General features: G+C 38.5%; 1 protein-coding gene across 1 annotated transcript in view; it reads left to right on the forward strand.

Annotated features, from left to right (window-relative positions):
- LOC133663184 (GRIP and coiled-coil domain-containing protein 2) overlaps positions 1 to 21,190 on the forward strand; it is a 74,250-nt gene that overhangs the window by 1,144 nt on the left and 51,916 nt on the right. The window contains exons 2-10 of the mRNA XM_062067465.1: positions 4,172 to 4,234; positions 4,324 to 4,408; positions 4,536 to 4,615; positions 4,704 to 4,808; positions 10,262 to 10,745; positions 16,188 to 18,022; positions 19,478 to 19,538; positions 19,712 to 19,812; positions 19,917 to 20,015. Coding sequence (XP_061923449.1) covers positions 4,172 to 4,234; positions 4,324 to 4,408; positions 4,536 to 4,615; positions 4,704 to 4,808; positions 10,262 to 10,745; positions 16,188 to 18,022; positions 19,478 to 19,538; positions 19,712 to 19,812; positions 19,917 to 20,015 — 2,913 coding nt within the window. The remainder of the gene's footprint in view (positions 1 to 4,171; positions 4,235 to 4,323; positions 4,409 to 4,535; positions 4,616 to 4,703; positions 4,809 to 10,261; positions 10,746 to 16,187; positions 18,023 to 19,477; positions 19,539 to 19,711; positions 19,813 to 19,916; positions 20,016 to 21,190) is intronic.

Consider the following 21,190-nt stretch of genomic DNA (forward strand, 5'->3'; position numbering starts at 1 on the left):
CAACATATGTTGCTCCAAAACCTGTATGTACCTTTCAGCATTAATGGTGCCTTCACAGATGTGTAAGTTACCCATGCCTTGGGCACTAATACACCCCCATACCATCACAGATGCTGCCTTTTTAACTTTGCGCCTATAACAGTCCGGATGGTTCTTTTCCACTTTGGTTCGGAGGACACAACGTCCGCAGTTTCCAAAAGCAATTTGAAATGTGGACTCGTCAGACCACAGAACACTTTTCCACGTTGCATCAGTCCATCTTAGATGAGCTCGGGTCCAGCAAAGACGGTGTTTCTGGGTGTTGTTGATAAATGGCTTTCGTTTTGCATAGTAGAGTTTTAACTTGCAGTTACAGATGTAGCGACCAACTGTAGTTACTGACAGTGGTTTTCTGAAGTGTTCCTGAGCCCATGTGGTGATATCCTTTACACACTGATGTTGTTTTTTTTTTATGCAGTACCGTCTGAGGGATGGAAGGTCACGGGCATTGTCGCTTACGTGCAGTGATTTTTCTAGATTATCTGGACCTTTTGATGATATTACGGAGCGTAGATGGTGAAATCCCTAAATTCCTTGCAATAGCTGGTTGAGAAATGTTGTTCTTAAACAATTTGCTCACGCATTTGTTGACAAAGTGGTGACCCTCGCCCCATCCTTGTTTGTTAATGACCGAGCATTTCGTGGAAGCTGCTTTTATACCCAATCATGGCACCCACCTGTTCCCAATTAGCCTGTTCACCTGTGGGATGTTCCAAATAAGTGTTTGATGAGCATTCCTCAACTTTCTCAGTCTTTTTTACCACTTGTGCCAGCTTGTTTGAAACATGTTCCAAATTCCAAATGAGCTAATATTTGCAAAAAATAACAAAGTTTACCAGTTCGAACGTTAAATATCTTGTCTTTGCAGTCTATTCAATTGAATATAAGTTGAAAAGGATTTGCAAATCATTGTATTCTCTTTTTATTTATCATTTACACAACGTGATAACTTCACTGCTTTTGGGATTTGTACTTTGACAAAAAGGTGGTGAGATATTATTGATTTATTAATATGACTGGCAACATTTCAGTTGTGCATTATTTTTGAAGGAGATCTCCACTCAAACATTATTGTCTTTATGCTATATTGTGATACTCGGTCATTAAACAGAGGTACAATGTCATAAGTGAACACTTTCAGAATTTTTGAAGCAAATATAATTTGACCTTTTGATGAGTTGCTGTATTACCTGTTAGACTCCTGTGTCTCACTGTCATAAATCTGGATGAATTATGTGTATGTTAAGTTAGATACACAACTAGTGTTTTGAGAAGACATTATTTTACTAACAACCAGAGAGCAGAGTTGTTGAATGACACAGACTACTACAATGATAGCATCTCATTGAGGTGATAACCACATGGAGCTTCCTGTTAGACAAAAACAAACTTCCCCAATTCTTATTTTCTTATATTTGCTGTGGTAGTCACGTTGCCTTAGTTCGTAGCAGACTTGTGGAGCTATTCTTGTTAAAAAGAATCTATTGATATTTTGCAGACTATAGCTGGGTTACAATCACGTGACCTAGAGGTCCTTCCGGGTTTGAGGCGATGGTCTAGAGTCCCATTAGACTACTGTTTATTTACCTGATTCAGTGCAGATTTTGGCGTACGCGATATGGCCTTTTTATGAACCACTTATTTCGGGACTCTACGAAAGCTATTTCCTATGTCTCTATTTGAACGACTGGAACACCCAAGAACAGGACAACAATCCGGCATTTTGTGCTCAAACTCTACGCTCAAACTGCTTAACTATCATGTCAATTAAGCCGCCAAGAAGAAAAACGGATGTGACGTCATATGCAACCCAGCAATTGTTAATTTTCACGGTAATAAAAATACGGAACAAATCGCGTCCCTCGACCTGAATGGGTACTTTTCTTTCTAAATACGGGACGATTCCGTTTTTCAAGGGACGGTTGGCAACCGTAAAACTGTCTATATTTTTCACAATTACTAAGTTTATGTTATGGACAGGGGGCAGCACGGTGGCAGAGGGGTTAGTGCGTCTGCCTCACAATACGAAGGTCCTGAGTAGTCGTGAGTTCAATCCCGGCCTCTGGATCTTTCTGTGTGGAGTTTGCATGTTCTCCCCGTGACTGCGTGGGTTCCCTCCGGGTACTCCGGCTTCCTCCCACCTCCAAAGACATGCACCTGGGGATAGGTTGATTGGCAACACTAAATTGGCCCTAGTGTGTGAATGTTGTCTGTCTATCTGTGTTGGCCCTGCGATGAGGTGGCGACTTGTCCAGGGTGTACCCCGCCTTCCGCCCGATTGTAGCTGAGATAGGCTCCAGCACCCCCCGCGACCCCGAAGGGAATAAGCGGTAGAAAATGGATGGATGGATGGATGTTATGGACATTTTTACCGGCCCCAACCAAATAATCGGTGTTTACGCCGGTAACTCACCCTGTCTCGTCCACACACAAAACAGTCCAAGAGAACCAACAATCTGCAGTCATGTTGTTGTTATGATAGAACATACAGTACAGGCCAAAAGTTTTGACACACCTTCTCATTCAATGCGTTTTCTTTATTTTCATGACTATTTACATTGTAGATTGTCACATCAAAACTATGAATGAACACATGTGGAGTTATGTACTTAACAAAAAAAGGTGAAATAACTGAAAACATGTTTTATATTCTAGTTTCTTCAAAATAGCCACCCTTTGCACTGATTACTGCTCTGCACACTCTTGGCATTCTCTCCATGAGCTTCAAGAGGTAGTCACTTGAAATGGTTTTCACTTCACAGGTGTGCCTTATCAGGGTTGATTCAATGACAGCAAAAGCTAATTAAAGCTGCAAGCAGCGTTGGTCGGGTCCGCATTTTGGCAGGTGCTAGTCCTAGGTGTCCCAATACTTTTGTCCAGTGGTAGTCCTGAGTGAGACCTACATAGAGGTTTTTGTTTCGTGTCTCTACGATATTCGTACTGGGAGTTAGATGAAGTTGTGTCTGTGTTTTTTTCCTAGGTGCTGCGGCACAGTGGTTCTTTTCTTTGAAGGCTCGTAAAATCAAAACCGTAGCACTTATTAAAACGCTTTCGCCAACTTTTAATCAGAAAGGTTCAATCTCTCTCCTGTAGTAGTTTGAAGCCAAAACGACAAACGCGCTCAGAGGAGATGTTTGATGTTTGGTGACCGCTTTTTAAAAAAAATGTGTTTTGAAGTGGGGATATCAAACTTCCTGTTGATTTTTGCTGAAGGATGTCAACCTATGAAATGTAGGTCTAAGTGAGACCTACGTAGAGGTTTTTGTTTCATGTCTCTAAAACGTTCCTACCGGAAGTTACAAGCAGTTTTGTCTGTGTTTTCCTCTGAGAAGCAGTTTTGTCTCTGTTTTGGGGTTCGGTTTTTTTTTAGATCGCAATTTCCACCAAGCCCGATGTGTGTAAAAAGTTTGGTGAGTTTTGAAGTATTTTAAGGGGGTCAAATTACAGTTCAAAGAAGCAAAAATTAGTGTTTTTAGTCATTTTTTGTGTTGAAGGGGAAATTGCCAACTTCCTGTTGGTTTTTGCCCGAGGATGTGAAATTATGAATTGTAGGTCTAAGTGAGACCTACATACAGGTTTTTGTTTCATGTCTCTACGACCTTCCTAGTGGGAGTTACAGGCAGTTTGTTTTTGTTTTTTTCCTAGGGGGCGCTAGAGCGCAATTTTGATTTTTGGGGTTTGGTTTTTTTACTAAAGTGTGCTGTCACAGTTTTTCTATGTGTGTATACAATTTGGTGAGTTTTGAAGCATGTTAAGGGGGGCAAAGTAGTGCGCAAAGCTGCGGAATATTAATAAACCTTACAATTTCAATAGGTTCCTTTGTACCTGTACAAAGGACTCCCTGTGGGAGTCCTTTATACAGGGTACATGCGAACCCTAACTATCCAAATCGCTATCATTAGCTAACAACACCCAACGCTAAAGCGTACCTATGTAGTCACGTCAATACGTTCTAGAAGCCGTAAGAAGCTTGGGGAAGTTAGCGCCCTCTAGGCTTCTGTGTAAATGTTGCTAACCGCTCCTTTAATATCCCAATCCTGGTGCATGTGTCATTTTCTATAATTATAACCGTGTTTATTACACATTGCTTTGATAATTACTGTACTTTGTTTGTGACACATTGCTTTCACAGGACCCTGCTAACACAGGAGCGGAATCTGTGGCTTCACCACCAGCTGGTGCGCCCAAATCAAAGGTATTACCCCCGCTTATTGAAATGTTTATGAAAAAGAGCAGTTTTGATTGTAGGTATCAACAGCACAGTGACACCAATTCTTTCAACAGCTGGATGCACTGTCCAAAGAGGATCTCATCAAGTTCACCAAAAAGCAAATGGCTGCTTTCCAAAAGATGAAGAGCAGATGTGCAGGTGACGAGATGATTATTTTAGGACTGAGGTTGCGCAGTGTTTTTTATATATATATATATATATATATATATATATATATATATATATATATATATATATATATATATAACCTGATGTGCCGTTTCAGATTTGGAGAAGGAAGTGGAGACGCTCAAAGAGCCTTGCCAAAACCGTAACAGCAGTTCAGACGACTCCTCGTTGATAGAGGTTGAAATGTTGTGTAGCAAAGCGTCTTAGCAATGTGTTTTTGGTAATATATCATTTGTTTGTGCTGGACACCACCTTTGTGTGACAGGAGCTGACAGAGAGGATGGATGCATTATTGTTGGAGAAGGCAGAAACACACCAAAGCCTCGCAATGTCTCAAAAAGAATTGGAGAGGATCAAACAATTAGCCAAGGTGAATTGAAAAATCCAAGTAGTGTGTCATTTTTTTATATATTTACTAGGGGTGTCAAAAAAAATTGCTTTTCAGATTAACTGCGATTCTTACTTGTATTGATTCTTAATCGATTCAAAAGTATCAAAAATCTTTTTCTTTTTTTTTTACCTGTCCTGTCCAGCCAATCAGACAAATCATATTGTTGATGTAAATCACAGGTGTCGAACTCAAGGCCAGTTCTGGTCCGCCACTTCATTTAATTTTATATATTTATAAAGCCTGGAAATAATATTTATCAATAAAGTACTGTAACTTTTCTTACTAAATGTATTCTTTCTTTCTATTTTGGGAGAAGAAAAAAAAAATACTCCAAATGATGTTAACTTAAATATTGTCTAATTATGCAAAAATATATTATCAACATTCAAACCATTTTTAAAATAAAAAATAAATACTAATAATAATGATTTCAAAGCAAGTTATCCATCAAATTGTGCGATGTAGATTTCATGGTAAAATTTTGGAATTTACTGTAGTTTTTACAGCATTTTTCTCTAAATGAAAATAAACAGTACTTTTGTCACTGTAATAAACTGTGGTGCCGTTTTGGCATTTACAGTAATACACCGAAAAATCTACAGTTGTTGATTTGCATAAAAAATAAAAAAAACTGGCAGCACAATGCCAAAATTTTACTGTAAAATTGCAGGTTTTTTTATTTACAGTAAAAAAAAAAAGTAAATTTGTGCAGTAAAATTCTGGCAACTGAGCTGCCTTTTTTTTTTAACATAAAAACAGCAGTACTGTTCTTCCATTTACAGTAATGTACACTAAATTTTGAGGTGAAATTATTGCAACTTACCATATTTTTTTTACATTTTAGTGTTAAAAAAAATGCATAAAAAAATTGTGTGATAATTGTATTCACTGTAAGAAGCGGCCCTCTGGGGCCAAACACAACTGTGATGTGGCAGTAATAGACCAAAAAATCTACAGTTGTTGATTCGCAGTAAAAACAAATAAAAAAAAAACTTGTAGCTCAGGTGCCAAAATTTTACTATAAAATTGCTGGTTTTTTTATTTACAGTAAAAAAAAAAAAGTAAATTTTTGCAGAAAAATTCTGGCGACTGAGCTGCCTTTTTTTTACCATAAAAACAGCAGTACTGTTCTTCCACTACATTTTGAGGTGAAATTATTGCAACTTACCATATTTTTTTTTACATTTTAGTGTTTAAAAAAAAACAATAATAAAATGCATTAAAAAATTGTGTGATAATAGTATTCACTGTTAGAAGCGGCCCTCTGGGGCCAAACACAACTGTGATGTGGCAGTAATAGACCAAAAAATCTACAGTTGTTGATTTGCAGTAAAACAAAAACAAACCAAAAAAACTGGCAGCTCAGGTGCCAAAATTTTACTGTAAAATTGCTGGTTTTTTTATTTACAGTAAAAAAACAAATGTAAATGTTTGCAGAAAAAATGTAGCAACTGAGCTGCCTTTTTTTACCATAAAAACAGCAGTACTGTTCTTCCACTACATTTTGAGGTGAAATTATTGCAACTTACCATATTTTTTTTTACATTTTAGTGTTAAAAAAAACAATAATAAAATGCATTAAAAAATTGTGTAATAATAGTATTCACTGTTAGAAGCGGCCCTCTGGGGCCAAACACAACTGTGATGTGGCAGTATTAGACCAAAAAATCTACAGTTGTTGATTTGCAGTAAAACAAAAAAAACTGGCAGCTCAGGTGCCAAAATTTTACTGTAAAATTGCTGTTTTTTTTATTTACAGTAAAAAAACAAATGTACATTTTTGCAGAAAAATTCTGGCAACTGAGCTGCCTTTTTTTTTACCATAAAAACAGCAGTACTGTTCTTCCACTACATTTTGAGGTGAAATTATTGCAACTTACCATATTTTTTTTTACATTTTAGTGTTAAAAAAACCAATAATAAAATGCATACAAAAATTGTGTAATAATAGTATTCACTGTTAGAAGCGGCCCTCTGGGGCCAAACACAACTGCGATGTGGCAGTAATACACCAAAAAATCTACAGTTGTTGATTTGCAGTAAAAAAAAAAAATTAAAAAAAACCTGAAAGCTCAGGTGCCAAAATTGTTCTGTAAAATTGCTTTTTTTTTTTACTGTAAAAATAACTAATGTAAATTTTTGCAGTCAAATTCTGGCAACTGAGCTGCTTTTTTTAGCCATAAAAACAGCAGTACTGTTCTTCCATTTACAGTAAAATACACTAAATTTTGAGGTGAAATTATTGCAACTTACCTTTTTTTTTTTTACATTTTAGTGTTAAAAAAAACAATAATAAAATTTATTAAAAATGGTGTAATAATAGTATTCACTGTTAGATGCGGCCCTCTGGGGCCAAACACAACTGCGATGTGGCCCTCAGTGAAAACCACTTTGACACCCGTGATGTAGATCAGTGGTCCCCAACCTTTTTGTCCCACGGACCGGGGGGCGGGAGGGGTAGTAAAAAAAAAAAAATATATATATATATATATATATATATATATATATATATATATATATATATATATATTTATTTATTTATTTTTTTCATAAAGAAATACAATCATGTGTGCTTACGGACTGTATCCCTGCAGACTGTATTGATTGATATTGATATATAATGTATATATTGTGTTTTTTATGATGATTTAATTTTAAAAAAAAACTTTTTTTTATTTTTATTTTTTAAATTTCTTGTGCAGCCGCGGCCCGGTACCAATCGGTCCACGGACCGGTACCGGGCCACGGCCCGGTGGTTGGGGACCACTGATGTAGATGATCTATATCTGCTGTACAGATTTACTTAAGAAAAGAGAAGTGTTGGATACTTCTCTTGTTGCTTTATTTGTATTTGACTTTATTAAGTGTTTGGGAAGCATTTTATTGAATAAAACCTCTTTTCTTTTAAGCAATATAGAAATTGATCAGATATGTTTATCTATTTTATGGAGCAATGTAGTTAAAAATAGAACTGCCACCCATTGTTATTAAAAAAATAATAATTTTGAATCTATTTTGAATCAAATTGTTATCCCCAAATCAAATCAGTCTTTTTTTATTTATTTTTTAACTCCACAGCAATTTCCCCCTTCTTAAAATTGTGGTCTGGTGAATTTTTGGGACTCATACTGAGTTGGCATAAGGGACAAAACTTGTCGAAAGGCAAAAAAACTGAACAAATTTGCACATATGCAGAAGCACTAAATAGTGAATGACTAGTAGTGTACTGCAAGGCCCTGCTTTTTGCCTGCAGGCGGACCACAAAATGAATGAATGAAATGTTTGTACACAGAGACATGGTTCGCACACGGAGGCACAATCAGCTCCATCTAAATCGAAAAGTTTGCAAGTCGAGGGATTCGTAAATCGAGGTTTCGCTGTATCTCCATGTCCGCAGAGTGTAAGATGCTATAGCAACAGAGAGAGTGACATCTCACCGTGCCTCTTTTTGTTCACCAAACATTTTTTACCTGATTTTATTTTGTGCATCTTTGATATTTATTTTGCCGTTTCTTTACTTTTTAATTTTTTTACATAGTCATACCCTAGTTATTACATCATCCCCAGCTTGAGTTCCTGTGGGCAGGAACCCTGAAGTCAAGTATAGAATCGATTAGTACACGTCGATAATCGATGTATTTATTGTAAATAAAATAATGTAGTTCTAAAATTTGTCTGACTGCAACAAGCCACCGCACCGAGAGATCCGACCAGCTCCTTTAGTATCGGGCACTTATAGTCCAGTTTTCATTCATTTAATAAATGTGGTAATTAATTTAACTGTTTCTTATTCCAAATTAATTGGGGGTTTTTTAAGTTGCAAGTGATAAGCGCTTATTTAGTGAAATTAAAAGAAATGTAAAACTGCATCAATGTACATAAATTAAAGATGCATCAATAATCGATTTTTAATCGAGTCGTAGCTCCTGAATCGTAATCGTAATTGAATTGTGAGGTGCTCAAATATTCGCACTGGGTAACACATGGCACACTGACAAAGCTTAACCTATTGTTACTATAACAATCTACAAGGTTAATATAGGTTGCTTCTCTTTCTTCCCCTCCATTTTTCTGCATTATTTTGTATCTCTTGTTATTATTACGTATATGTATTGTTGCATTTGAACAACTGTATTGTTGATAATAGAGGTAAATTATTGGTATTGTTCATTATCAATAGCACTATTTCTATTGATATTTGTATTGATCCATTTGTAGTGTAATAATGCTCATTGTCATTTCTGTATTATTATTTATTTCACTGCTTCTTTGCTATCACTTTTACCATCATATTTGTACATATGCTATTTGCTGATGTTGTTCTATTGTTGTTGTTGTGTTTGCTGTTGTTGTTTTTGTCTCTCTGTCTTATCCTCCTCTTGTCCCCACAATTTCCCCCTTTGTCTTCCTTTTTTTCTCTTTGTATCCCCTCCTGCTCCGGCCCGGCTGCACCAAATGATAATATAAATACATTTAATAAAGTCAAATACAAATAAGGCAACAATAGAAGTATCCTACACTTCTCTTTTGTAAAGTAAATCTGAACAGCTGATATGGTCATCTACATCAACTATATGGTTTGCCTGAGAAGCTGGACAGGACAAAAAAATAAATAAAATTCCCACCTTTACTATATACAGATCATACAACACATTGCTTCTATTTATTTTCTTTAAAAAAAAAAAGGTGTGGGTGGCTTTTATTTTGCAGTGGCGGTGCGCCACGATCAATTACTGTCAGGTTCAAACACTGATGACATCTATTAAACAAGACAAGAGGCAAAGAATCAAACAGAGACAGAATTCAATTTGGACTCAATATATTGAGGAGAGTCGCCGTCGACCTGTAACCACTTACAGTGTCTCAGCACGCTCTGCCAAAAGATTGCACTCCTTCTTTATTGGACTTTCTCTCCCCACCTGACAACAGCTGCTTCCAGAGGGAAGTGGGTCGTAAACAGTCTTGCCTTTGGTTACCAAACAGTTCAAAAGAAGAGGTCGTAAAATAGTTCAAAAAGAGTTCCATAAAATAGTTCAACAAGGGTTCGTAAAATACTTCAAAAAGAGTTCGTCTGGAAATTGGGCAGATCCTGCCATCTGTCCGCTTTGAAGTCCCAGTGGAGTTTTACGAGCATTCCTCTTGGTAGGTTTCAAAGACAGCACCCATCCCCCTGCTAGGAACTCAATGTAATACAAAGTTTTTGTGACAATTTACAAACAATTATTCCAACAATTACTTTTTCACAATTAATAGGAAACATACAACTACGCAAATTCAACAATGTCATCTTAACTAGGGGTGAAACCAAATTGTCACCTCTCGATATAATACGGAAAATTATATAACGCTTAAGATACAATTAAAAGGACAAAAAAAATTGGTTTAATTAATTTTCTGTGAAAAGTAATTTGACTGCAAAAACTTCTGTGCAGGATGAAGTCGCAGAACTTGGCCATGTGATCGAAGACCACCAACGGACCATCGACGTCCTAAAGATCAGCATTAAGGAATCCGACAGTCGACGGCAAGAAGAAGTGGCACATTTCCAGAAATTGCTGGAAGAGCGAGAAGACCGCGATAAGGAGGGAGAAAGTGAAAGAGAGAAACATCACCTTTTTGAGGAAGCCGGCGTCAGTGGTGTCCACGAAAGTTCCCTGAAAGTTCAGCTTCAAACTCTTCAAGCTGAACTCGAAGCGATCCGAGAGGGAAGCTCGAAGGAGATCGCCGCGCTGCAAGAGAGTCACCAGTCCGAGCTGACTGAAGCCCAGCAGGAGGTGGAGAACCTGAAGGAAGAGTTGGCCCAGAGGAGCATCCAGCACGAGGTGGAACTCAGGGCTCTTGAGGAGGAATGTGAGGTGGAGAGGGAGCGTCTTCTGCTGCTCCAGGAAGAGCTGACTGAGCAGCTGGCTCTCAAAGGTAGGAATGACCTGCCTGTCAATCGTAAATGTGGAAATATACTTTTGTGTTTTGGGCGATATGGCCTTTTTTTAATATCTCAATATTTTTAGGCCATGTCACAATACACCATATACACCGTATTTCCTTGAATAGCCGCAGGGGCGCTAATTAATTTAAAACCTCCTGTCACTCCGGCGTTTACCGGAAACCGGCGGGATGGCCGTGCATGCGGTAATTATTTTAAAACCTCTTCTCACTCCGGCGTTTACCAAAAGGAATCCGGTAAATTTAGGCGTGCGCTTTGAGTGTGATGTAAGCATACCATCATGAAAAGCACATTTAATAAAAAAAAAGGTTATTATGGTCTTACCTGTACTTATAAATGGAGTCCATTTGCAGCTCCTTCTGACCAAAAGCATCGATAACTTGTTTATAGAAGTCTTCCTTATTTTCTTTCTTCCGTTTTAAAAGTCTCTCTGTCTCGATGGAGATATTCCTTTAATTTTTACCTCCTGCTTCGATTGAAAGTCCAGTTTAGAAAACTGTTTTATTTTAGATACCGGTATGTAGTCCTCCTTGTTAAAAGTTCAGGCAGAGGCTGCGTGTGTTCAATTCTTCTGCAGTACCGGAAGTCGCAAGAAGGATCACTAGCGCTGCAGCGCCCTCTACCACCAGGAGGCGGGAGTAATTTCATGACTAATACAGTATTTGACACACGCAGCTGCGGTATATTAATAAAACATAGCTGCTTACTGTTCTTTTTAGCATACTGTACTGGTATTCAATAGCTTGGACCTTAAATCCTACTGAATAGCTCTTTATCTTTTTTCCTTTGTGCGATTGTAAACTACTGAAAGCAGCTTCCTCCATTTTGAAAATGAGGACAGGTAAAGCGTCACTCGTGACGTAACGAATTTGACCCGGCGGGAGTTCTAGCCATATGCTAAATATTTTGCGAAACGAGTTTGACCCGGCGAAAATTATAGACATGCGATAATAAAATCAATATTTTGCGAAACGAATTTGATCCGGCGTCAATAATGAACCGGCGATAAGGCCAAGCATGCGTTAATTATTTTGAGATACGAGTTTGACCCGGCAGTAATTCTAGACGTGCGAATACTATATTCCCTGCGCCAATTCAAGGAAATACGGTATGTGGATATTTTGCCTTAGCCTTGAATGAACACTTGATGCATATAATCACAGCAGTATGATGATTCTATGTCTCTACATTAAAACATTCTTCTTCATACTGCATTAATATATGCTCATTTTAAACTTTCATGCAGAGAGGGAAATCACAACTAAGTCAATTTAGCAAAAGTGTATTTATTAAACCGTTATTAAGCAGTGGCTCAAACATTCATGTCATTTCAAAACAGAAAGTGCAAGATTGTCAGAGACATTTTAAAACAATCTATTAGTGCACTTTTGTGCATGATGTCCAGTGTTTCCCATAAACTGCCAAGATACCTGTGGCGGTGGGGGTGTGGCTATGGGCGTGGTCACCATGACATCATCGAGTAATTTGCATAATTTACTACAATGATATGATTTTCTCTAAAAAGGCTCAAAAAATGTATACTTACCAATTAATAATAACAGTTTTGTTTTAAACGTCCATCCATCCATTTTACAATATAATTACAACACTTTATGTACATATTTATATACAGATTTGAACAATAAGTTATTCACTGAAATATATTTATTAATTGTGGTTCTTACAAAAAATATATCTTATCAAATATAAAAGCTAAAATGTCTCTTAAAGCTCTGCCCCTTTAATTAGTGCATACTAAATAATTTTACTTTAGCCTACTACTACAACCATATTATTTACCAGCAACATAAAGTGAAACAGAGGCAGAGGTGTCCTGCCACAGTCAGTAACAAATAAACAGAAAACAGTAGTGGTCAAATACAAATAAGGCAACAAGAGAAGTATCCTACACTTCTCTTTGGTAAAGTAAATCTGAACAGCCTATATGGGCATCTACATCAACTATATGATTTGCCTGAGAAGCTGGACAGGACAAAAAAAAAAAAAATCTATTTGTGGAGGACGTAATTCTTTCGTGGCGGGCCGCCACAAATAAATGAATGTGTGGGAAACACTGATGTCACTAAGATGACATATCAAAACAACACTAAATTAAGGTGCACTTTTTGTACAGAACGCCACTACAATAGTTTAAAACAAATAAAGTGCACTTTTGTGCATGATGTCACACAAGATATTTCAATAAGTGTCAAATAGTATCGAGCTGCATAATAGGAAATCAAATGTGTATGTCCTTCGCTATGTGGTAGGTTCCTGCGGACGTTATCTCCTTCTGTTGTTGACTATTTTTTTCATACGGTGTTGATCTGGAAATGGTTGCCTCGGCATTTTGTTGGTGTGGCACCGAACGGAGATGTTGACATGCGGAGTAAGCACTCTTCATTCTCTAGCTGGTGACTTTTCAAATGATGCTACATATTAGCAGTAATGCGACTTTTTGTCGCAACGCTTTTGCCCCACACTTGACAAATTACGGTGTTCTGTTCGACATATTCCCACTTGAAGCCAAACCACAGCTAACGTTACCCATGCCGCTACCTCTCTGCTCCGCGAGGGCGTATACGTATGTGACGTATGTAAGAAGGTACGCTTGTTTTATGTCTCTGTGAGAAGGAGAGACAACAAAGAGTGGGAAGAGCCTGTAGTGTAATGCCCGCAGCTAAAAGCAACTGCGTGAGAACGTATACTCGAATATCACGATATTAGTCATTTTCTATATCGCACAGAGACAAACCCGTGATATATCGAGTATATCGATATATCACCCAGCCCTAGCCTTTGGTCTTTTTCTCTGAAAAAGCAATGTGGAAATGAGGGGGGATATTAAAATGAGTGTGCTGTTAAGATGGAAATATACATCGGTGTCATACCCACTGTTACGTTTAGGAACTATCTAACATTTTTGTTAAAATATTTTTCAAATTTCACAAAAATTCAATGTTTTAATCTTTTTTAAATGGGAACTGCACTTTTTTCAAATTTGGCCTATTCAGAATCATTATGAGAGACAGGAAGACACATGTATTTTTTATGTTTTGCATTCTAACATAGAAATCGGCTTGTTCTCAGTTGCTAGCAATGCAGCTAACGGGAGCAATTTATTCTACCTCTAAATCACATTAAAAATGCATTCAAAAACTGTCAACAATACTTCATTTACATTCCGTAACCCTTGTAATAACCAAGCAGTAGCGACATTGTTATTGTAAGAGCAAACACTGAGGAACTCTTTCTCTAGCATAGTAACACATCGGCGTGCTACAAAAATAGCCGTAAAAGCTAACTACGGAAAGAGATAAGCTAGCTTCTACGTCAGCATGAAATGCGTTTGAGTTTGTAATGCACAACACTGCGATAGAACACCAATTTTTACTGACTGAAAAACACAATTGTATTACAGTATCTATTAAGTCTTGTTTTGTTTGTACACAGCTAGCTGGACAGTGTACAACAGGGGTGCCCGCGAATGAATTCTCTACGGCTCCCTGGATGGTATTTGATTAGTATTAGAACCGGCCCGCAGGCTACTGCTGTTTTGCACACACCAATACTCCACCAGTGTTGGCACTAGGAATTTTCAAAAATGGGGTCAATCAAGTCATAAAAATGGGGTCCCACTGTAAATTTGTGGGGTCCCACTTTTTTGTAACCGTTTTGAAAACAAATGATAAATGTATGTGTCAGGTTCAAACACTGATGACATACATTAAACAGACAAAGAAGCAAGGAATTCAACAGAGACAGAATTAAATTTGACTCAATGAGGAGAAACGCGTTGACCTGTACCCTTGTACAGTGTCCCACCACGCTCTGACGAAAGATTGTACGCCTCCTCTTTTATTTGGACTTTCCCTGATTACATGGCAACAGCTCTTTCTAAAGGAAGGGGGTCGTAAACAGCCGCTGCCTTTGGTCACATATTAGTTCAAAGAAAAGGTGCCTGGAGGGAGGTCAGGTCCTGCTTCCTCTTCGCTTTGTAGATCTCGGGTCAAGACAAAATCTTCCTGTGGATTACAATACATAAAAGTAACCGACACCTTCATGTCGCTTCCCATCCTACACAGTGGAGTTTTACAAACCTTTTGATTGGTAAGATCAAAGACAGCTTTTGTCTGCTCGCCGGGAACTCATTGAAACACAAAGTTTTGTGATAACTTAGATACAATTATTCTGACAGTATGCATTATCCTGTTATATCTCACATTTTATTTTGTGTTTTGGAAAAAGGTTGTCATAAACGTTTTTATTCATTAAAAAAAATAATACAAAAGACAAAAATGTTTTATGCATATGTACATTTATTCAGTTATAAACATTCATTCACTTTCTTCTTTCCTTCATGGATCTAAACTTTATCGCTGACAGTATTTTTTTCTATATTTGTATTTATTTTTGGCCAAAGTAAGACAAAGAAAACAATCTGAAGTTGTCTGTATTTTTTCGTTTTAACGCCATGATTTTAATAGTCCGGCCCGCGTGTGGACAGATTTTCATCCATGCGGCCCCTGAGCTAAAATGAGTTTGACACCCCTGAAGTACACAGTCCTGAGGCTCTCTGGCAAGCTGTTCCACAGGTGGGGGCCATAGCGGCTAAATGCCGCCTCACCGTGGGTCTTTGTTCTCGTATTTGGTAAAGATAAAAGGCCAGTGCCAGAGGTTCTAAGGATCCGCAAGCGTTGATACGGTAAGAACGGGTCAGCTAGATAAAAGGCGCAGGGCCATTAAGACATTCAAAAACTAATAATAGAACTTTAAAATCGACCCTGAAGCGGGCGGGGAGCCATGGCGGCGACTTTAAAACTGGTGTAATGTGCTCCCGCCCTCTGGTCCTTGTCAGCGTGCATGCAGCTGAGTTTTGTAATATATTATTTTAGGGAAGGCCAGAGAGCAAGGCATCACAATAGTCTAAACAACAAAAAATAAAAGCATGCATTAGCACCTCCGTGTTGACCTGTGAATGAAAAGGGCGGAATCTGGCTGTGTTCCTAAGATGATAAAAACCTATTTTAGTTATGTTTTTAATATGTAGAATAAAAGTAAAAAAAACTACGCCCAGATTTTTTATAGATTTTGTTGATTTAAAATCTTGTAATTTTGGTAAAAGTTTCTTCCTCTGGCCATCAGGACCTATAACTAAACCTCTGTTTGTCCTGGTTGAGCTGTAGTAAATTCACTACCATCCATGATTTGATGTCTAAAATGCAGTTAATAAGGGCTTCATTATACACGGCGCTGACTAGTGGTACACGTACCACAGTTTGCAAATCACTGCTCTAAAGCCTGCAGACTTTTTGGGGGGATTTTTGGAACGTAGATTTCGGGACGGAACATAGGGTACAATAGAATCAGCAAGATAAGAAGCTCATCACTCAACATTACCTGTATTTCCCCAGAGAGCTATCTGCAGGATGTCCAAGAAGAAGACGAGGAGCCTGGTCGTAGTTCAGGGATCGCTAAGAAGCTGGCGCTGTCTGCGTGCAGTCAAGGCGACTCCAGTGGTGTTGATAGCGAGGCCGCGGAGGGCGGACCACTGAGGGCGGCCATGGAGGACCTTCACGCTCAGAACACCATGTTACAAGATGAGCTCACCCTGCTCAGTAATGTGAAGACCGAGCTTGAGTCAGAGCTGGAGAAAGTCAAAGAGGAGTTCCAGATGGAAAGGGAAGAGATGGATTTTAAGATCAATGAGTTGCAGTTGAATCGAGAGATTGACCCGACAACCCCCAACCTCATAAACGTTGACTCTGAAAGGACCGTATCATGTGAATCCAAAGAGTCACCGGTCATGCCAGTCCAAGACCAAAACCAACAGATTAAAGATGAGCAAGAGAAGCTTAAGTCCCAGTGTGAAGCCTTGACCAGAGAGAGGGACTCTGCCCTGGCAGACTTCTACCACATGAGGGACGTACTGCAAAAGTTTGAGACAGAACTGGCTCAGAAGACCAACGACTTTGTTCTCCAGTACAAAGCCATGAAGGAGCAGGGAGCAAACTCGTTACAGAACCTTCAAGACAAGATAGAGCAACTCAGCCACGAAAAGGAAGAGTTGTCAGCCAAAGTCGAAGGGGTTACGAAGGAGAAGACTGTTCTTATGGAAACTGTGCAAGACCTAAAAATGAAGTTCGAGAGTGACTCGGCTGACGAGCAAAAGTCCACAGCAGAGAAACAAACTTTAGCGCTTGAAACTGTGGAGAAGCTCACCAAGCAGAATGAGGAGATCCTCTCCCAACTACAAATAAAAGAGACCGTGACTGAAGAACTGGGTGAGCTGGTGAATACACTGACTGAAGAGCGAGACAGAATACAGACCTGGCTTCAACTTCGAGAGGAGGAAATGCAGGAGCTGAAAAGTGAAAAGGCCAAAGACATCGAGCGTCTGCAGGAGGAGAAGGAGGCGGCACAACTGCTGAGAGAAGAGATCGAAAGGGAGTTGAAAGTCTTGAAAACAGAGAAGGAAAATGAAATGCAAGTTTTGAAGGAGGAGAGGGACAAGACCGAGGCAAGCCTGAAAGAAGAAGTGGGCAGAATACAACAGGCTATGTCCTCTTTGGAGCTGAGTCTCAAAGACATATCTGCAGACAATACCTGCCTCCATCAAAAACTGGAGGAGACGTTAGCCACGCTTTCCCAAAGCCAGGAAGAGCGGGAACTTGGGGGCTCCAAGCTGGCAGCTGTAGAGGATCAACTGGAGCAGGAGTCATCCCGGAAAAAGGATCTTGAAACGATGTTGAATTCTCTGAGGGAAGAAGAAGCTAAGCTCGCTCACAATACCACGACAGAACTGGAGACCCAGTCGGCAGCTTTTAAAAACACAGAGAAAGAATTGGAAGACCTCCAAATATGCTTCAAAGAGCTGGAATTGGAGAGAAACCTGTTGAGGACTAGTCTTGAAGAGGCTCAAAGGGAACAAAGATCGGAGGAAGCCATGCCAAGCGAGCTTCATACTCTGGAGCAAGAGAGGAACATGCTGAGAGTCAATCTGCAGGAGACGCAAAGAGACACTGAAGGGCTACAGAAAGACCTGAACGACATGAGGACGCTCAGTGAGAAGATGTGCGCCGAGAATCAAATGTTGCAGGCCCGAATCCATCTGATGTCCCAAGGCAGAGAAGAAAATGAGAAGGCTGACATTGAAAGTATGGAGAGAGAAAGTAGAGAATTTAAAGAGCGGCTGACGGAGAAGGACTCACTCATATCTCAGTTGAAGGCTGAAATGGCTGCACTGCAGGTCAGTGGAGTTCTTCATGTTTCCTCAGGATTTGACCTATGCCAGGAGTGTCCAAAACATTTTTTAAGTACACAACATGCGAGTGCCATTTTGATATTTTTAAGTTTCAAAACTAAACATTTATATTTTTTAAACCTCTAAGGCTTGTTGCGTTGACCAGCTCTTCCTCCCAGGGAATCTAAGTTACTGGTCAATCCCAAATTCTTTCGATGACATATATGCTGAGTAAGAAGGACCATCAAGACAGAATAGGAATATTATCAAGTTTTACTGAAATTTCAGGAGATCAGCCCACACCAATACATTCATATCGGCTACTCTCTCAAGTTTTGTCCCAGGGACCCGGGAGGGTCTCAGTCATAAAAATGTTAGTAGCAAGTCATATATTATAATTATTTTTTGTTTTATTCAACGCTTAAATCTCGATATTAAGCTATATTTTTCATGTTTTATGCTCTTTTTGTCAAAACCCAGGTTTTTATGGCGAAACGTAAAATATACAATATTTTCCCCCAAAAAATGTCAAAGTGGAATATTTGATGTGAAGTATTTGTAGCCTTAAATACTGTGGGTTTGTTCAAAAATAATACAATGACAGTTTGGGGGGAAAAAAGCAAAGTCCCAGTAAAATATTTGGGAATCCACAAGGGCCCCCACTTATAAAAGTGTTTAAAAAAAAAAAACTTTTTTTTTTTTTAAAACTCTTAAGTGTTTGGATCAACTTGGATCCCTATTTAGTGGCCTAGTGGTTGGAGTGTCCGCCCTGAGATCGGTAGGTTGTGAGTTCAAACCCCGGCCGAGTCATACCAAAGACTTTAAAAATGGGACCCATTACCTCCCTGAGTGGCACTCAGCATCAAGGGTTGGAATTGGGGGTTAAATCACCAAAAATGATTTCCGGGCACGGCCACCGCTGCTGCCCCCTGCTCCCCTCACCCCCCAGGGGGTGAACAAGGGGATGGGTCAAATGCAGAGGACACATTTCACCACACTTAGTGCGTGTGTGACAATCATTGGTACTTTAACTTTTTTTTTTACTTTAACTTGAGTATTTTTGTGTTTGTTGTATGCCCTTTTTGTCCTTTTTATGACAAAAACACAACATGTGCAATATTTTCCCCCCAAAATATACCAAAGTGGACTATTAGATTGGAAGTAATTGGAGCCTAGAATATGTCAATAATTCCTAACATTGTTTTTTGAGCAATGACATTATTCTACTCTTTCACGTTTTCCTTTTCAATTGTGTTTTTAAATTGTGTCGTTAAAATATCAGCTCCGGTCTGCGAATGGTTACAATTTGGACACCCCTGACGTATTCACTTTGGAAGGCGAGTGTATGAAATCAAATCTGTCTTGAGCCCTAATTTCCCTAGCAGGATGATTTCTATGTGTTTAGTACGTGTATACAAAGTGTTCAATCTGCAACCCTTTCTTTGTCTGTTATTCCGACAGGATTCTGCCAAGTCAGCATTGTCTGAGGACAATAAAGTTGTGGAAATCACACATAAACTAGGTATGGGTGTAGCAAGAGTGTGCAAAAGCATGCATGTTTTCCCTATACTTGGTTCACTATTATTTTTTATAAAACATACAGTATTTAATTATCAACCCATATCCATCTTTGTGATGGTTTTGGTGGGTTTTTTTTTATATTATTGTCAGACTTTTTCTGAATTCTACCTCTAGCTGAAATGGAGCGGCACAACAAAGAAAAGGATGAGAAGATCAACAAAATCAAAGCTGTGGCTGTCAAAGCGAAGAAGGAGCTAAGCAGCAATAAACAAGAGGTAGGAAGAAGAGATAGAAAACAATCTATAGGATTCAACACATTACAATGTGGAAATGCTTCATACACATGATAAACCGATATTATGCAATCTTCTCCTTTCAGGTTGTAACCCTCAGGGACGAGGTCGCGTCTCTAAAAGCAGAGCGGGACAAAGTGAACGGTTCAATGAAGGACATCATTCACTGCGCTGAAGGCTACAAGGTACTCTTGTCTTGGGAGGGAATGTGAGGCTCAACCAAACTAGAACACGGTCTGAAGAATTTCATCCAAATGATGACAAATGACCAATAGACATGATAAGATCAAGGTTAACTATGGTTTTGTCATTGTTGTCATACAATCTCATTCTAATCCCGCAGTAAAGATTACAGTCTTAGATAAAAGCAATGTGCAATATTGTGTTGATAAATTACAATATTTAATTGACATTATTGTATTAATACTAGCAATAATTATTAGGACTGTCAAAATCAACGAGTTAACTCATGTGAGTAATTACAAAAAAAATATGCATTAATCATGTACACACTTAGATGAATCAAATCTGTACAAAATGTTTTACCTTAATTAAGTGTTATACGCTCAGTGATCAGATCAGTGCATACTGAGTGAGGAGACTCCAACTGGTGTGCTTGCTGGCAAATTTCACAGCCGGAAAGAACCTTCGATAAAACTGTTTCGTAGTTTTGTGCAAATAAATGACGTGCATTCGAGTAAAACTTTAAAAACGTTTTTGGATGACATTCTGACAATAAAATTGCATTTGTGTACAAATATTGGGATCTTTTATCAAACAAATCTAAATTATGCAAGGAAGTAATCAATGACCCGTAATCATGATTAATCCAAATTCCAAAATGTGCTTGATTTTAAAAAGTCATCATTTGAGAGCACTAATAAAACATGTTTTTAAGTTTTTTTTTAATTTTATAACTATATATATATATATATGTGTGTGTGTGTGTGTGTGTGTGTGTGTGTGTGTGTGTATATACATACATATATAAATATACAGTACAGGCCAAAAGTTTGGACACACCTTCTCATTTCAGTGCGTTTTCTTTATTTTCATGACTATTTACATTGTAGATTGTCACTGAAGGCATCAAAACTATGACACCTGTGAAGTGAAAACCCTTTCAGGTGACTACCTCTTGAAGCTCATCGAGAGAATGCCAAGAGTGTGCAAAGCAGTAATCAGAGCATTTTTGAAGAAACTAGAATATAAAACAAGTGTTCAGTTATTTCACCTTTTTTTGTTAAGTACATAACTCCACATGTGTTCATTCATAGTTTGGATGCCTTCAGTGACAATCTACAATGTAAATAGTCAGGAAAACAAAGAAAACCCATTAAATGAGAAGATGTGTCCAAAC

This window comes from Entelurus aequoreus, linkage group LG13 (genome assembly GCF_033978785.1).
Source record: "Entelurus aequoreus isolate RoL-2023_Sb linkage group LG13, RoL_Eaeq_v1.1, whole genome shotgun sequence".
In the NCBI taxonomy this organism is placed as follows: domain Eukaryota; kingdom Metazoa; phylum Chordata; class Actinopteri; order Syngnathiformes; family Syngnathidae; genus Entelurus; species Entelurus aequoreus.